The sequence below is a fragment of the Malus sylvestris genome, chromosome 1, assembly GCF_916048215.2.
Source record: "Malus sylvestris chromosome 1, drMalSylv7.2, whole genome shotgun sequence".
Taxonomy (NCBI): Eukaryota; Viridiplantae; Streptophyta; class Magnoliopsida; order Rosales; family Rosaceae; genus Malus; species Malus sylvestris.
The window spans coordinates 19,986,233-20,004,846 of NC_062260.1; the positions used below are offsets into that span (position 1 = coordinate 19,986,233).

The following is an 18,614-nucleotide window of genomic DNA, read 5'->3' on the forward strand; positions in this document are numbered from 1 at the left end:
AGATCAGTTTTGACATTAAATAAATGTTGGGGTTAATATGTTAACTTTTAGGGCAAAATTGTAATAGAACTTATAAGTTGTTAGATTGTTTTGCATTTCGCCATCTGGCATTTGCAAAGCATATATGCTGTTGTAATTCAGTTGCAATGTGTGGTTGAAATCAATACAGAAATTGAAAATTGTGCTTCATCTTATCTTCTCCAATTCCCTTTTCCCCATTGTTGCTAGCTGCAAGGTTTGGTTGAGCAGGTCTGGAGGTTTGATCTCTAACATTGGTATCAGAGCCTAGGTGCCCGACGTTGCGGGTCTTGGTGACGTGACATGCCGCCTCGTGATTACTGCCTTGGGAGTATGGGCTCCAAGGGACTTGGTGACGAGGGACTGGGCGACGTGATTACCGCCGTGGGCGTCGGGTCTTCCGAAGGGTGGTGTAATGTTATGATCCCACATCAACTACACTTATGGGGAGTGTACGGATTCTTAAGTCCTTAGGGTCCTCCCACCTATTGGACTATTCTTTTGGGTTGTGCTCTTCCCTTGGGCTTGAGTACCTAACACTCCATGATACAATCATATGAAACTTACCACATAAAATCACATGAAATATCAATCTTCGCAACATAAATTGATCAAGCAAACATGTCTAGCAAGTCGAAATGTCTCTCAAGACTGGTCAGGAATTCCACTGGGATTCAAAAAGGGTAATTCCTATTGCTGTGTTTCTATGTTGCATGGATACAGATGAGGGCAGGGGGATATTTGGTATGATACGGTACGCCGATACGGCATAATTCTTAATAACAAGAATACGATAATATAAGGATATGACAATTAAAATAATGTAATTTTTAAAATATATTTATATGTCCATATTTCATTATATAACTTAAATCATGACAGAGTCAAAAATTCATGTTTATCTTTTAACATAACAAAATAGAACATTGTTTAGTCTTTGATCTTGAGATTGGTCCTCGCCTCTCTCAGGACCGGGATGATTATCTTGACCGTATGGGGCTACAACCATCTCTAAACCCACAAGAACAACAGAATTTAGAAACTACGCACAATCACCCAAATTCCTATATCAATATCTTAGGAGTATCTTGACCGTATCCACAGAGTGTCCGAAATCAACAAAAAGTCAACAACTCCAAATAGAGTATCTGATACATATCGGAAGGTATCGTTGGGGTATCATGGGAGTGTAGGTATCCGATACTCACCCTTATCCTAATTTGAAATATCAGTGCAACATAGCTGTGTGTTTCAGTTACGGAAAAGAGGATTCAAACTTGAATGCAGAGTATAGCGTGCACTGCTATAGCCATTTTGACTAAGCCTACGTCTACGTGCTGGTGACATGCTTCACCAGTTTCAAAATCACATTCAGAATAAATGGTTGAAGAAAACATAAAAAGGGTCAACTTGATCCTATATTTCATAGGCTGATAGGAGGAAAGAGGAAATTTCAATATTTTGTAAGAATGATGGCATCATGCTTCAGAAGCCCCGAATTTAAATGCTCAAAGCAAAAATGAAATGCGCAGATTAACCTCAAAGCAACAATGTAAAGATCAGGTCAACTCCAAAAACACAAAAAGTAAAGGATTGATCCACAAAAGGTGCAGAATTTTTGCTTACAAGGGCAAACCCTGGGAAGATACAGATTAATATCCGAAATCCAGAATGCAAGCCCAGTTTTGACTCGAATAACCAAAAGCACGCGTACCGACAGTATTAAAACAATAATAGGAGGGCAATGTCACTGCTGTGATGACCCCGTTGGTGCAGATCCGGATCCAGATGGAGTAGATTCCGAAGGTCCAGAACTTGAAGGTGCAGATCCTGATGATGATGCAGATCCCGAAGATGTAGAACCTGGGGGTGCCGGCCCTGGTGTCCCAGAATGCTGGTACTGTTGGTTCATTGGCAAGGATGTTGGTGGCGGCACTGTGGCATGATATTGCGGAGGGTATTGCTGGTACTGTGGTGGTGGTGGTGGAGGCATATACCCATATGGAGGAGGATAAAACTGCTGACGATATTGGCCATGTGGTTGAGCCATGTTCTGAAAAGCATAATGCTGACTATGTTGCTGCCTCTCTGAAGTGGAACTGCGCTCTCCTGACCCTGTGATCCCACTAGGAGCCCCTTCCTTAGATGGAATAAGTGCACCCATTCTTTGAGGATCCATGGATGGATAGAATGATCTCTCCTGTGAAGGTGGAGGTGGCATGTTGTAGTAGTGCACAGGCGCAGCTGGATCTTGTGATTGGTTCTGTTGTTGAGATATGACTGCTCGAGGTAACAAACCACCATGAGCCACCGCCGGCTGCCTAGCTTCAGCCGTGCCCTCTGATTCCTGTTTAGGTGCTTGGGGCCTACCCCACATTAACTTCAACCTCAAACCCTTTATTACCAGTTTGTTAGAGAGTTCTTCTGCAGCCTTTTCTGCACCTTCTCTTGTTGTGTAGGTTACAAACGCACATGCTCGTTGGAGTACCATTCTAACGGATTCTATTTCACCATGAGCATAAAACTGATCCCTTAAATCCTGCTCCGAAATTCTCGCATCAAGCCCACCCACGTATAAGGTTCTTATGCTTCCATCCTCAGGAGGTTCCAAGGAGGGCATCTCTCCTGCCTTGTTAAGAAGCTTCATCGCCACTGGATCATTGACTCTGCAGATATTTAACGATGAAACATGAGCATCACAAAATTCAGAAATCCATAGGATTACATTATAGGCATGTGCAAAGATGTGCAGCAAAATTAGGGATATAGCTATAGGTTTTTGAAAGCAATAATGTTGGTTGAAATGCCAGCTAGAGGCTGAAGTAGCACACCCTACTACCTTCAGATCGATAGTTCAACTCTGAATTATTGAAAGAGGAATACGAACAAAGATATAAAACAAAACCAAAACGAAGAGAAAATTCGGACTTCATATACTTGTTTATCTACCACTTCTTATATAATAATTTCCTCCTTAAATGAAAATAGGTAGACTTTCAATCTGAGCAAACAATTGAGTGGAAACCATTAAACATCAGAAAAATGCTCATCAACAAACAAATTCACAAGTTTTAACTAGCCAACAGTTGTCAGCTAACAATAAGCATAAAACATGCAACCACAAACTAATGCTTCCTTATCAATTCGAGATGGAGTAAAGTATAAAGACATACCCGTAGTAACGATCTTTGATATTTTGTTGTGACAATTCCCCAGTTATGGGCATTTCGTGCCTGTAAGGGCACTCAGCACCTCTTGTACACTCACCCCGGATGTAAAAACTGCAGACATGTGCTCTGTTCCTTTTGTAATAGGGTGTTGTTCTTTGAAGTTTCAGAATAGTGTCACTGGGCCGTGCCTTTCCGTATGAAGATTCGTAATCTATACCAGCTCTAGCCTGCACTCCCCAATTAAAATAAATTAGATGCTAAAGTATTTCAAAACATTTACATAAAACTGATGCCCTAACTTAGACTGATTATTCAAGAAAAGACAGAAAAGTTACCTTTCGGTCATGTTCCTCAGCAAAAAACTCCCTATTTACATCACTCTTTGGAATAGCATCGTCAGAACTGATGGCCAGAGCAGTATCTCGAACCTGAACTGGCAAGCCATATTCAAGATCCAAGAGGCAAACTTGACAAACGTTTTTCAACTTACTGCACGTCTGGCAAATCTCCGACTTCTTAAATCGCGCATCACGACCAGGCCTCCACCTGAAAACTGTGAACGGACGTGTGCAAATCTTGCACTCCTTGTCATAATCAGCTCGTGTCATCCGGACGTAGGGATTGTCTCCCAAGCATGACTCGCAGATGATGGGAAAATCTGATCGTTCCCAACCATCTGCCTCCACATTCCTAAGCAACCTGTGTGCCATATTACCTAACCAACCAAATTTCCCAAAAACGCTTAGAATTTCATTATATAAGTTAGCTGGAATTAAACAGAATTCATCTCTCTCTCTCTCTCTCTCTCTCTCTCTCTCTCTCTCTCACACACACACACACACACGCAAGACACACACAAAATATACCCAAAGACCCAAAAGCTAGAAACTAAAACCTAATCACCCCAAAATCCCTAATCCTCAACCAAAACATAATCAGTCACATATACTACATACTGAATTAGATGCGGACGCTCAAATCAAATGCCACCCAAGTTTCAAAATTTCAATCATTTCCCGACCCAGTTGCAAAATTTCAATCCTTTCTCCACTAACTCTATCCAACGATTCGACATACCAGAAAACAAACAATGGTACTAAAAACTAAGCAAATTTGGTATAAATTGAAATCAACAGAGCTACCGTATTTATCTAACCCGATGAATAAAAAACAGAGAGGGAAATTCAATCAGAATCAAATGAAAACGAAAAATCTACCTGGAGATGAGTTTGGCTAATTGCTGTCGGCGACGCGACGGCCGGAGATGACTAGCGGTTGCAGCTGGAGGTCGGCGGCGGCCACGTTTGAGGATGAAGAGTGCGAGCTGAAGCGCGAGGGAAACGCAATTTTACAGATGCGAGCAAGGAGATCATCAATGGCGGATGGACATCACAGACCAAAACCTAATTCCTCTGTCTCTCTCTCTTTCGCGCTTTGGTTCCCACAAATTCGTTGCTTGGAGATAACAGGCTGAGTCTCTTTAGCTTGACCTCCCGGAGACTTGACGGCCCAATTTCTTGTAAATTTATTTTGAGCCCTTTACAGGCCCATTAAAAGTAGGAAACTTTTTTTCTTGGTCAACCACATTTTTCATCTTCCAAATTTAGCAAAAACAGCCATTGAGTGGTGGTGAGGGACGCGGTGGGTAATTTTGTTGCTGCTCGGAGGTTCCTTTTTCAGGCCCCTAGTGTTCCGGCTGCTGAGGCTTCAGCCATTCTTCGCGGCTGTGAGTTGGGTCACTCTTTGGGTCTCAATCGTGTGGTTGTTGAATCTGATTCTTCGAAATCCATTTCGTGTTTACAGGGTAGCATCACAAATGGCAGGTGGGAGGTGTTTCCAATCTTATCAAAGTGCAAGAATGTTGGCAATTCCTTCCATGACTGTCTCTGGTCTTGGACTCCAAGATCAGCCAATATGGCGGCCGATTGGTTGGCATCATGGAGTTGTGTGGAGATGTGTGACTTTACTTGGGTTGACAAACCCCATCTTTACTTGTTCTTGTACTTAAAGATGGACGGACTACCTTGCCCACATTAGTTTTATTCGGATGTGCAAGGGGTGACGCTAGTGCTTCCTGTAGTGTTGGATTTTCTTTCCCTTGCACTTCCAACTTTGTTTTTGGTTGATTGCCTCACTGTGGGCTTTCGGTGTAATCTTTGGCATCTTTGCCCTGGTTATGAAATCCAGTTTACCAAAAAAAAAAAAATACATATCTTTACACCATTGGTCCCCTCATTTAGCTTAATCGTCAAATTAAGCTAAATGAGGTATTCCGTCGAGTAAAGACCTTTTGTCCTACAAATAATAACTTTCTGTAGTGTTCTTAATTTAAATTAAAACTAAAAGTATGATTAAACATGAATATTTCAGATTCTGTTAGGACTATACCCGTTTTTTTTTTTTTTTTTCATCAGTGTGTTTTGCTTGGATTTCAATTTAGGTACGATTATAGGTATTCGATCCACCTTACAAAATTGAAACCAGTGCATTTCTTTATCAGGAAACAAAAAATATAATTAAAGATGAGAAAATTACAAGCATGGACTTATTGGCATTCCCCCCACAACCACAAGCATGGGTTTCAGAGACGCCTTCCAGGCTTACACCTTCCTTTTAGAAAATTCAAACCAGTGCGTTACTGGCACACTATTCTCACCACTTCTAAAAGCTCGAGACACATGCCTATTGTATAGGTAACAATGCATGTATCAATTAGGACAAATTTTAGGATTAGTGTGTTCCGTTGATCTCCTAACCATTCATGTTTGTGAGACTTACAAAAAAGAATGCAATAGTTAGACTATTGGAAATTGTGAATTTCATGAAAAACGTATAAACATAAAAATTAATTTAAACTAGAGTTAATTAATGATTCTATAACTGAAGCTAGATAAACATTGGTATTACTAGATTTGAAACCACCAAAAGGATTAGCTTCCATATTAGTCATCCTTTCAGTTATTACAAAAACCCACTTCATGCATGAAAGACTATTTGATAGCATCAACTAACTAAACCCTACAAGAGAAATAGAGGCTCTAAATTTTGTGTACTTTCAAATGGAAGGAACGGCTGCAATGCTTCTGAGGCTTGTGTTTGCTCTAGTGCTCTTGACATTCTTGGCTGCAAACCAGCACAGACTGCACAGTACTGTTGTTGTTGAGGGTTCGCGTCCATCAATAACCAACCAAGAAAGCCCTAGCCCTTCTCCTGATGTGGCCAGCTGCCATCCACACGGTTGTGAAGCATCGTGCAGGGCTGAACTCGAGGAGGAATACATAAGCTTCCATTGTGTGTCTTTGGGTGAAGAAACTTCTTGTGTGTGTTTTTCCAAAGATACAATAATATCCGCTTCAAATAGAGTAGTATATCGATCAAAGTCTCAATAAGATGGAAAGAAAGCTATGTAATGAGGCCGATCGCCTCCTTAGAAGTGAAGTTACATTTTAGACTCTTTGAACGGGGAGGAAGTGAAAATAAATTTTAGAAGTTCTGACCTTGTACTAAGGTACACTGAACACTAACATAATATCTGTTCAAACTAAAAGTACAAGCAAACTAGAAAACGAAAGGGTCCCGCAAGCAAGTAGACTTTTCGGGTAGCAAAGCTAGCTCATTGTATCTTTGGCATTGGGCAGGTGAACTTGGCTACATAACAACTGTTACTCTAGCAGATGATCTAGTTCCACACCAATTTGCTTACATAACTAATTACGCGTTAACGAGTCGTGGTACATGTAAGCCTCTAATAATGTTGAGGATTATTCATGCATTATAAGGTAACATTTTTTCACATGATTGGTGTGTTAGAATAAACACAACACCAAGATCATGCAAAGCAAGTTACCGTGATTCAAACACAAAACCATAAACCATAAAGCAGTGCACAGAGAAAAGACATACCTACGGAAGAACTTGAACCGGCTGCCATGCTTAATCTCTGCAACAAGACACAATGCGCCTTCTCCTCTCTTCAGTGTTCAAAGGCTCTTAACTAACAATAGGTCTTAGTCCGGAGTTGAGCACACACTGCGAGAGCAGAGGCCACTATATATATACTACATAATCCTAGCCTTCTTCCATAAGGATTTCCCTATTAAAATCCATATAGAAAAACAATTCCTATGAAATAGTAATTCAGCACCAATATGGATTCACAAATCCAATCCCGATAAGACTTCATATTCAGTCTTTAATCCTGTAACTAAGTTCACATATTCATACTTATGCTCACATTCTTACATTCTCCCACTTGAGCGAGCAAGTATGAACCAAGAAACCAGTTCGATTAAGGCTACAAATAGGGTGATCACTAAGCCTTATGAGCAACATCATAAACAATCTACCTATGCATCTCAAAACAAAGAATCTGAAAACTCACAGTCACAACCATTATGCAACCGACGCTTTCAGACCACTTATGTCCAATCTGCACATATAACATTATGATCATGCTGATACTTAATGGACCTAAATATCCACTCCCACTATTTCTTAACTTAATTCAAAATAATCAAGTTCATCACAGACAATAAACTGTCTGTCCGCAATTCCTATGAATTCAAAACAATTACCTGAGTCAAATCACAAAGATTTCTCAAAGCATCAACTGAATCCACAATTACACATATATATATTTCAGATCAAACAATTACATAAATTGAATCTCTGAATACAACTAACTGAAAAACAAAGTAAACTAAAACAAAAAACTAACTTGAAGAGAAGAACATCACCGCTATAACAGCTCTTCGAACTTCACAATAGCAGTCTTTTCTCAAACTTTATTTTGCAACAGTCCTTAATGCAGCAATTGCTCTTTGTAAAACAGAATAACAAACTACTCCCACTGATCAAAAGACTCTTCACAGACATTAACTATCTCTTTGCCATTATCTCTCAGATAATCCTTAAACAGTTCACAATCCTTTCTTAGATGACCTCGAGTTTTGCAGAAAAAACACTTAAGCTTAGCAACATTTTTAATTTTTGGTTTAAGATTGTTAGCAAAAGTACCAGTCTTATCAAAAGGTTTGGAGCACTTGAAATTCTTACTTGAATTATTTCCAGCATTGTTGAATTTCTTCCCCTTTCCTCCTTGCACAAAATTCACAATCTCAACATCCTTGCCTCTTTCTTGATGTTGCCGAGTCTCCTCTTGAACACATTGTGCGATAAGCTCATCTATATCCCAACTCTTGTCTTATGTGTTATAAGACACTTTCAGCTGAGAGTACTTGCTAGGGAGAGCCTGGAGGATCATGAATACCAGTTGCTTTTCACCAACATTGACATCCAGTGTATTCAACTTTTCAGCAGCATCGGTCATTTTCATGATGTGATCTCTTATAAAACCAGTGCCTTCAATCTTGTATGTGGTGAGCATTGCCATATATTGACTAATTTCTGCCTTTTGAGACTCCTTGAACTTTTTCTCAATTGCATTCAAATAATCAACTGCCAATTCTTGCTTCTTTATTCCACCTCGAACAGTATCGGTCATGGCACTTTCAAGGATAGAAAGTGCCACTTTGTTGGCTCTGACCCATCTTTCTGCATCTGCTTTCTCAGCCCGTGTACATTGATCAGTCAGAATTGGTTTGGGAGTATCCAATGCAACATCAAAATCATTAAGTGTCAACAACAGTCCAATCTCTCGTCTCCACTTCTTGTAGTTGCTTCCCCCAGTGAGAATGGGAATATTGGCTAAGTTTATAGTCCTTAATGATATTGCAGATCCTACGGTCGAAATCACAAACATGAACCAATTAGGTTCCTGATTTCCTTTTGCAGTTTGCACATCATAACTTATATCAATGATCCATACATACAGACTTATCAACACATGGTTGACAAGCATACATAGAACGATTGACTTCATCAAGAACTTAGTAAATTACAATCAGATATGCAACAATAGACAGTTCCCAAGTGTCTCATACATGTTGCAGACTTATAGACAACATATGCAACAACAGGCATCAACAGATGTCTCATGCATAATGATCATTTTTCATGGTTGTTAAGAAAACACAAAACGATCAGTAGAAAATGCAAATCAAAATTTTTCCGCAGATATGGAAAATTCAGCCTTGATTATAAGCTCTAATCAGATATATCAGCATGCCAATTATGTTCATTCAAATAAGACCTTCATGTTTTGTTATTGAAATTTTTGACAAAATCAAACAAAACCCAGATTTTAATTTTTGCACTAAGACAGATATGCATACATATATTTCGCAAGGTATAAAGCAATTGCAGTCTCATTCATGATTGATCATTCATGGTTTAATAGACAACATAAAGGTGCATTAGTAATCTGCAGATTTTAAAACAATTGCAGATAAAACATGATCGAACACCCAAGGTCTAAGTTTCTGCATAATAGTTTCAATTTCAAAGAAATCCATATAGATTTTGTTATCATAATCTTATATATAAACCTTCGATTCAATCTACAGACTAACTGCAGAAGCAGCCAAAATAAAACTTGCAATTTATCAATCGTACCTTGCACAGATCCAAATTTGAAGCAGCGCAGCGGAATAACCATTCAAATCAACCATATCCGTTGCAAGATTGATAAAATTATAACCCAGAAACACATTTTGTTGGATATTATTCTTAATCGAAAACTCTGATTCGAAAGAAAACCCTTCGTATGGATTTGCAGAGAATCCAACAACAACATCCTCTTAAACTCCAACGGTTATATAATTATTATAATCAAGTTTTGTCGTTATTTGCAAGGATTAATACAAGAACCTATGTTCAATTCTCCCACCAAGCAATGAAGACTTATTTCTCTCAAATGTTATTTATGTTTTTTCGGAATCTACTGGTTTTAATCACAGAACTTATAATTTATGAACCTAGGGCTCTGATACCACATGTCACATCCCGGCCCGGGTTCACCACATCACGGGCCTGTTTCACCACCGTAGCACGATATTGTCCGCTTTGGGTTTACCATTCCCTCACGGTTTTGTTTTTGGGAACTCACGAGCAACTTCCCAGTGGGTCACCCATCCTGGGAGTACTCTGGCCTCCTTCTCGCTTAACTTCGGAGTTCCTACGAAACCCAAAGTCAGTGAGCTCCCAAAAGACATGCAAAGCAAGTTACCGTGATTCAAACACAAAACCATAAACCATAAAGCAGTGCACAGAGAAAAGACATACCTACGGAAGAACTTGAACCGGCTGCCATGCTTAATCTGCAACAAGACACAGTGCGCCTTCTCCTCTCTTCAGTGTTCAAAGGCTCTTAACTAACAATAGGTCTTAGTCCGGAGTTGAGCACACACTGCGAGAGCAGAGGCCACTATATATATACTACATAATCCTAGCATTCTTCCATAAGGATTTCCCTATTAAAATCCATATAGAAAAACAATTCCTATGAAATAGTAATTCAGCACCAATATGGATTCACAAATCCAATCCCGATAAGACTTCCTATTCAGTCTTTAATCCTGTAACTAAGTTCACATATTCATACTTATGCTCACATTCTTACATGGTGTTCTTTTCTCTTAGTTTACTATTTATTATGAATTTTTCATTAGGTAGTGATGCGGGTTTTGTCATCGTTAGCATTATCTTTTCGGGTAGTTGGATGCGGTTAATTATATATGCGGTTGAAATATTGTATCGCCTTGCTATTGCGTTTGTAATCATGGAATTATATTTCATGTTGATGATGTTCTTCATTTTATTTGATTAATAGAATGTTTCTCTTATAATAGTATTTTTTAGATACAATACGATCAGTTGTAGGCACAAATTTTATTTTTTATTTTTGTTCACAATAATATTACATTAAGAGAAGCGAAGGGTTTGAACCCAGATCGCATTGCTTATCCAACAATATAATCCACAACATGCAACAAGACAAATTTCTTAATTGTTCATGATAACTAATTGTTAAAAAAGGAAGGAAAAAAAAAGTTAATAATAAGTACAACACAGAGAACCACAAACCCAAATTACTAACTTTACCAAAAAAAGAAAACCCCAAATTACTAAGGCAAACAAAAACATCACCAAAGATTGGGTCCAAATGATTAATATCCTTGTATCCGATCGATTTTACAGGTTAAACATGACCTTAATGGCATTGCCTCCGCGAGCACTGGTTTCAAAGGCTTCTTCCACCTCCTTCTGAGAAAATCCAAACCGATGTGTTATGAGAGGCTTCACATCAATCTTACCACTTCTCAGAAACTCAAGGCACAGCGGCCATGTGTTCTGGTATCGGAAAATTCCAATTACATCAATCTCTCTGCGTAAAAATCATGAAACCACAACAATCTTAGTAATGCTATAAGCAATCTCGCCTCTACTAGAAATGTGATACCAAATGCGGAGTAAAAAGAGTGATACAAATAGTTTCTGTTAAACTTTTATATCACGCACGTATGGCAATTATGACACGTTGATTCAATCGGGTGCTTGCCCAAAAGGGACCGGCCAAAAGGTTTAACTGAAAACACGGATCAATTTATACCTGGTAGCGAGAGGGAGAGTCATCTCTCTCTGACCCATTCCCACAAGGCAAACTTTGCCTCCGGGACGAGTAGCACTCAAAGCTGTTGTTATGGTTTTGTTAAAGCCTGCACAGTCGAAGGTTACATCCACTCCATTTTCCAGAACCTTTTGTATCTTAGCCACTTCTTCAGCTACATCCTTCAGAACAAATATAGATGATCAATTCTAAGTACAAGGTCTAAATATTTGGATATCAATCACAACGCGTGTTTAACCATTTCAGAAACAATACTATCGTACACACCTCAATATTTGTTGAAACCTTAACGACTTCATCTGCGCCAAGACTCTTTGCAATCAACAAACGCTCGTCATTCACATCCGCAATGACAATTCGGGGCACCCCAAAAGCACGAGCGGCTAGCAGTGTAACAAGTCCTATAGGTCCTGCTCCCACGACCAAGACATTTGTTTCTTGACAGACATTTGCCCGGCGACAAGCATGAATACCAACACTTAAGGGCTCACACATCGCGCCTTCCTCCAAACTCACATTGTCTGGCAGTTTAAAACATAGATCTCCTGGATGGACAACCTGCCAAAAGATATAAGCAAACCTAGAAGATTAAAATTGACACAATTGAAACTACCTACGTGGACTAAAGTGCACAATTGTTATATATATTATAGTTTTGAAATGCTGCAAAATATGTGTACCTGATTTGCCAGACAACCATTATTTGGAGGGGAGCCAAAAAACTTCATCTTGCGGCATAGATTGTACCGGCCTTGTTTGCAGAGGTTGCATCGCTTGCAACTGATACCAGGCTCTAGTGCCACACGATCGCCTGGCACCAAATCCTCGACCTCACTCCCAACTTCCTCTATGATCCCAGCACACTCATGCCCAATAACCATTGGCTCTTTAACTATAAAATCTACACACCTCATGTTCTGAAAATAGTATCAAACAAAAATAAAAACAGACCGGTCAGTAAATGATTTATTGGATATATATAACAACACCCACATATATTTCTATTTTTATTTATTTTTGTTATTCTTTCATATGTAACCATGCACGCTAGAGCAGATACATGCTTCTCATATGCACTGTAGTTCAAATCCTCTCTCCGCGCTTTAGGATGGTTTACTTTCATCCATTTTAACCCCAACTTAGCTCTAATCCATCAAAAGCCAAAGAACTTAACAACTAATTTACTATTACACATCAAATTAAAGAAGGGAGCACCTTGAAGTGGTGAACATCACTGCCACATATGCCAACAGCCTTCAGCCGGACTCTAACATCATGGGGTCCTAAAATCAAGAAATCCCAGAAAAAAAAATGGGAGCAGGATGTTAACTAGGCAAAAGGATCACAATTCACAAATAGTTTGACAGAAAAATGAAACAAATCATACGAAGTTACTAAAAAGATCAAAATCAAAATTCAATCACTGAACTAATAAAAAAATTAGATTTCAACAATATAGAAATCAAATATCGACGACAACTGAAACCCTAATCATTTCAGCAATTAATTTCTCATAAAAAACTATATCAGTGAATCAAATAATCCAATTCTTCATTTCCAAAAAAGGTGATTCAATCAAAACATGAAAAGAAATAGATACCAAGATTAGGGAGCTTGTAAGGTTGAATCTTGAGGTTTTTAACACCAAGAAGCCAAGCAGCCATGTTCTCTTGTTGAACATCACCATTTATTGCTTCCCCACAACAGCGATCAGCATGATCTCCATCAGACATGCCTCCCTTTCCCATTTTTCTCTCTTTGTTTTCTCAGGCTGCGAGTAAATAGCGAAGATGCAGAGCGATTAATGAAGCAGTAGTTAGATAAGCTCCCTTGTTGTCATACTATCATCTCTGGCTACCTCATATATACATGTTCTTGTTTGTATTTGATGAGTGTGTTGGTGTAAAGTAATATAAATTCCTTTTCACTCTGTACTCTTATCTTGATAACGTTGGGGTAGTGATCGATGGGGACTGATGATAAATCGACGATCTAGGACAAAATGCTTTGTGTATAATTCACTTTTTGTTTGAACATCAGTATTATTGATGAGTCATATGACTAGTGGTTGGATAGGATCGACCTTTGATTTTGGAATTGTCCCTTTCCTTTTCAATTAGGGACACGTAATGCAATTCTCTTCATCAAAACCATTATAAGATGACGACTTTTCTTCTTTTTTTATACAACCGTTTTTGTAAGAACGGTGTATCTGATACAAGATTTGAGTGCATGTATTTGGCGAATTCATGCAATTGTCACAATTTTTATGGCTTATATGCATGAAATTGGTCAAAATTTATTGATCAATGGATTGTTCTAATGCGTCTACAAAATTCAAGTGATGAAGTGACTAAAAATGTCGTACCCAGTGCACAAGGCTCCCGCTTTACGCAGGGTCTGAGAGAGGTGAATGTCGGCTAGCCTTACTCCCATTTATGGAGAGGCTGCTCCCAAGTCTATAAGAGCAAAATGATAGGTCTATACAAGTGATATGAGTGGTTTATAAAACATTTAATCCATTTGTCAATCAAGATTTAATTTTTTGTCGTATTACAACAGGTAACATAAAATTGACAAAAACTACGGGCATTGCCCTCACAAAGCACTGTTTCAAAAACACGTGTTCCTTCCACCTTATTTTGAAAAAATCTGAAACTATTGAGTTAGGCTTCCGCTCAAAACTTACCACTTCTGAACGTTTCCAAGGCATATATGTTCTTTTATACAATAATTCCAAAGAGATCAGTATGCCTATGTCAAAGATGACCAACCGACCATTATAAAAGTAAATGTTGCAATTATCACAGTAAATTAATTAAAATGCTATCACGTGTATGAGTTTCATTTGTTTTACAAACTACAGAGATTCGAACAAGTGTTCGATCACACAGGTTCACACGTGTATGAGTTTTATTTTTATATATATAAACAAGCAGAGAGCACACAGTGTGTGAACAATCGCTCATCTCTTCACACGTTCTCCTCAAGCGCAATCACTTCAGTTTATTCAAACTATCCAAAAACATCGTGATTTCTCTTACCTGTATGAAAAACTGATGGTGGAATAATTTCTTTTAATAAGTGCATATTTTTATCTTATCTAAATATTTTGATGCAAATTACTATTTTGCCCTCCTTATGTAAATATTGTGTATCAAAAGTGAAGGTAAAATAGAAAAAAAAGGACAAAAGTTCAAAAGGTACAAAATTACTATTTTACCCTCCTCATGTCAACATTGTGTGTTTAAAAGTGAGGGCAAAATTGAAAAAATAAGGGTAAAAAGTTGACAAACCCTCTTCTCTTAATAGAATAGATTATAGAGATTCAATCACAAGTGCATGAGTTTGACTTTCGTTCAAATATATATGCATGCATATAGAACTTCCAAAGCGTAAAAAGATAAGCCATACTACTATGATACCATACAGAGAAGACATACATTATATAACAGTATTAGATACAGAAGGTACATTGGTACACTAATTAAATACACCCAATACATTGAATAACGAGCTATCATTTATCATTTGCCTATCATCAATTTATACTATAAGAACCAAATCACACGACCAACACCTGAGATCATTACCTAAAAACCACCAAGAAATTAGAGAGAAGTCTCTCAATTCCATCACATAAGCTTAAATTTTGTTTATCTTCAATGGAAGGAAAAGCAATGCGTTTGACACTGGTGTTTGCTTTGGTGGTTGCGACATTCTTGGCTGCAAATCAACAAACTCATTTTGCCAAGGGTTCACGTTCCCCATCGTTCAAGGTCCAACAAAGCCCGAGCCCTTCTCCTGAAGATTTGGCCAACTGCCATCCACATGAATGTGAAGCTTCATGCAGGGCATCTCCGGGAGGAATACATAAGCTTCCAATGCATACCTACTGGCCGTGACGTAACTGTTGGTGTGTGTTTTATCAAAGATGTTATAAGTAGCCCTACACCAAATGTGGCTGTGTAATATGTAAGCAGTTACAATAACAATGCATGCGTTGATAAACAAACGTTTTCATACCATTGATACAGTATTTCTCTCGTTTAATATTCCAAAAAAAATAACTTTAGACCCTAAAATTTAATTTTCTCTATAAAAAACACGACATGATTTTTGCTCAAAGAAATCTAATGAGACTAAGATTCTCATAAGATAATTCATTAATTACATTCTACTTTACCCAATTTACTTTTTTTTCAGGTGCTGAAAATACACGTATTGTGTGTTTAATATATACGATTAATTATATGCAGATTATAAGAGGAGAGTTAATGATTTTAAAAAGGAAAGAAAATAAAGACATTAATGCACAAAATTATGGAGATGAATGCACAAAGGAGGCGAAATTAAAGTGTACAAAAATACCTGAATCAATGAAATGCATTTTAAACTAATTACACATTAATATGAGATTCAATGTCCTGAAAAACTAGAGGTGCAATTTAAGTTGGGCTAATCTGAACCCGCCCATGTCCAACCCGACTTTAAACCCAAACAAGTGAGGGTTTTTTTTTATAGTTATAATGCATCCAAACCCAATCCAATTTCAACCCGTTCATTGATTGGATTGAGTTTGGTTTATCATTTGCCCGTTCATCCCCAACCCAACCCAACCTGACTAACGAAACCCAATCTAACCAAATTGTAGCCCATATCAATTAATGTGCATACTACCCAAGTGAGCCAAGTCCAAAAACCAACGCCCTTTCTAATATTTTTTTTTAATAAATTACCCTTTATAATTACTTAAACTTTTAGGGAATAAGATGATTTGATTAATCACCCCATATTCGTAGTCTCTAAATCTTAAAACTTTATAGTAGATTGATTTATGAAATTAAAGTTAGCTAGCTTTGATGCTACTTGGCTTAATTTTTTTAGGAATTCTTGGAAACTAAGTTACAAGATTAAACTTGAAAAAGTTGGGCAACCCGAACCCAACCCAAGTAATCCTAACCCAATTAAACCCGAGCCAAAATGAACCAGAATGCAACCCAACCCGAACCTGAGCCCGAATTGTAAAAGTTGAGTTAGGATTGGGTTGACCTTCTAACCTGCCCAACCCGCCCGAGTTGCATCCCTATGAAAACTACACAAATTAGAATTTTTTTTTATATATATTGAATGACTTTATTAATTTAAACGCTTATAATAAATCTTGACAAAAAAAACACTTGACAAGTGGCTCTTACCACAGTAGTGAAAAGGAGTTGAACCCTTAATTATCGTCTATAAAGACATTAATACACGAAATTATGGAGATGAATGCACAAAGGAGACGAAATTAAAGTGTACAAATATAGCTGAATCAATGAAATGCATTTTAAACTAATTACACATTAATATGAGAATCAATGTCCTGAAAAACTACACGAATTAGAATATTTTTATATATTCAATGACTTTATTAATTTAAACGCTTATAATAAATCTTGACAAAAGAAAAAAAAAATCTTGGTAAGTGGCCCTTAACCACAGTAGTGGAAATGAGTTGAGCCCTTGCATAACGGCGTGAGTTCAAACCCATCGGTGACTAATCTAACAAGATTTATCATTTGACAAAAAAAAAATCTTGAGTATGAATTCTTGTTTTCTCAATTTAAATTATAAAATCTGATATACGATACACGTTATTGAATGTGTTGTCATGTTTTAAAATTTGCATAAAATTAGGCTTTTTTATTTTTTTTTTCTTTCCGAATTTCAAATATGAAAAGGCACTATTTTTTTTTTTCCCAAGAAAAGGCACTAATTTTGGGTTTCTTGCTTTTAGTGTAAGTATTGCTCCCAAAATTAGTTCTTACATAAATTTGGAAAAGTTTAGCAGCATTATCTCACACTTGGTTTTTTTCTTTCCATATTTTGATCATTAATTGCGTTTTTTTTTCAATGGATGTGGTATCAAAATACACATTGGGCAAAAAAAAGTAAGTTATTTATACCTTTTGTGTTTTTATCTATTTTCGTTTTGGTGTTTGTACATCTTGTTTGTTAATTAAACTACCGTGATTCCTCAAATACCTGTTGCCACCAATTTAGTCAATTTTTTTTTTTTTTTGGAAGACTAGAAACTATCATAACCAGGGCACAAGCCAACAATACATAGAAAGCCCACAGGAGGGGCAAGCACACAAAACACACGAAAGGTGTGAGGGACAACAACATAAGGACGCTGCCACAAAGGCTAAACGTCATCCCACCACACCCCAACAACTCAAAAACACTTAAGGAGGGCAAGGAAGTCCATCCTTGTTGAGAATGTGAATCAATGAAGATGGGGATCGTCTGACCCAACAGTTGCCGCACATCTCCATGTTCTGCCTCGACGCCAAAAAGTCTGCCGTCTGATTGGCCGATCTTGGAACCCAAGACCAACGACAACCCTGGAAAGAAGTCCCTAATCTCAAAATATTTTCTAATATTGGAAACACTTCCCAGCTGCCATTTGAAATATCTCCATTCAAGGAAGAGACCACCTCAAGCGAGTCCGACTCCGCAACCACCTAACTCAGCCGCTAACTCACATCCCTTCAACATCGTCATTGCCTCCACAAACACCACCGATGGAGCCATAATAGCAAGTTTATGAGCCGCCACAAATTGACCCTCATGGTCTCACAACAGCGCTGCTAAATTGGCCCTACCACTCACTGGGGTCCAACTAGCATCCACATTAGTTTTGATGTAGGGGCATTTGGAAAGCACCATTGAGGATTTGGCTTGGAAGAAGCAGTGATAGATCGGGATATAAAAGACCTTGAGACCTGCGCCTCCCAAAAGGAAGCCAAGGATAATGAGATAACATGAAGCACATGGGAGGGAACAATGGTTATAGCATTAATGACATAATTACACCTTGCCTTCCAGATATGCCAGCAAGAAAAAGCAATAAT

At 38.1% G+C, this 18,614-nt stretch overlaps 3 protein-coding genes across 3 annotated transcripts; all 3 read right to left on the minus strand.

Annotated features, from left to right (window-relative positions):
- Window positions 1-1,551: 1,551 nt before the first annotated feature.
- Window positions 1,552-4,635, minus strand: LOC126618380 (zinc finger CCCH domain-containing protein 40-like). The gene is made up of 4 exons (XM_050286426.1): window positions 4,406-4,635; window positions 3,524-3,903; window positions 3,192-3,415; window positions 1,552-2,684 (listed from the first exon to the last, which is right to left on the minus strand). The coding sequence occupies exons 2-4, from the start codon at window positions 3,896-3,898 to the stop codon at window positions 1,766-1,768; spliced, it is 1,518 nt and encodes a 505-aa protein (XP_050142383.1). The 5' UTR covers window positions 3,899-3,903; window positions 4,406-4,635; the 3' UTR covers window positions 1,552-1,765.
- LOC126618393 (uncharacterized) lies at window positions 4,405-10,934 on the minus strand. Its single transcript, XM_050286450.1, has 2 exons — window positions 9,702-10,934; window positions 4,405-8,927 (listed from the first exon to the last, which is right to left on the minus strand). The coding sequence occupies exons 1-2, from the start codon at window positions 9,742-9,744 to the stop codon at window positions 8,392-8,394; spliced, it is 579 nt and encodes a 192-aa protein (XP_050142407.1). The 5' UTR covers window positions 9,745-10,934; the 3' UTR covers window positions 4,405-8,391.
- A 138-nt stretch (window positions 10,935-11,072) lies between these two features.
- LOC126618390 (L-idonate 5-dehydrogenase-like) lies at window positions 11,073-13,601 on the minus strand. The gene is made up of 6 exons (XM_050286436.1): window positions 13,316-13,601; window positions 12,931-12,998; window positions 12,396-12,632; window positions 11,983-12,273; window positions 11,698-11,876; window positions 11,073-11,472 (listed from the first exon to the last, which is right to left on the minus strand). Exons 1-6 carry the CDS (start codon window positions 13,461-13,463, stop codon window positions 11,280-11,282), a joined length of 1,116 nt encoding a protein of 371 aa, XP_050142393.1. The 5' UTR covers window positions 13,464-13,601; the 3' UTR covers window positions 11,073-11,279.
- Between the last annotated feature and the right edge of the window lie 5,013 nt (window positions 13,602-18,614).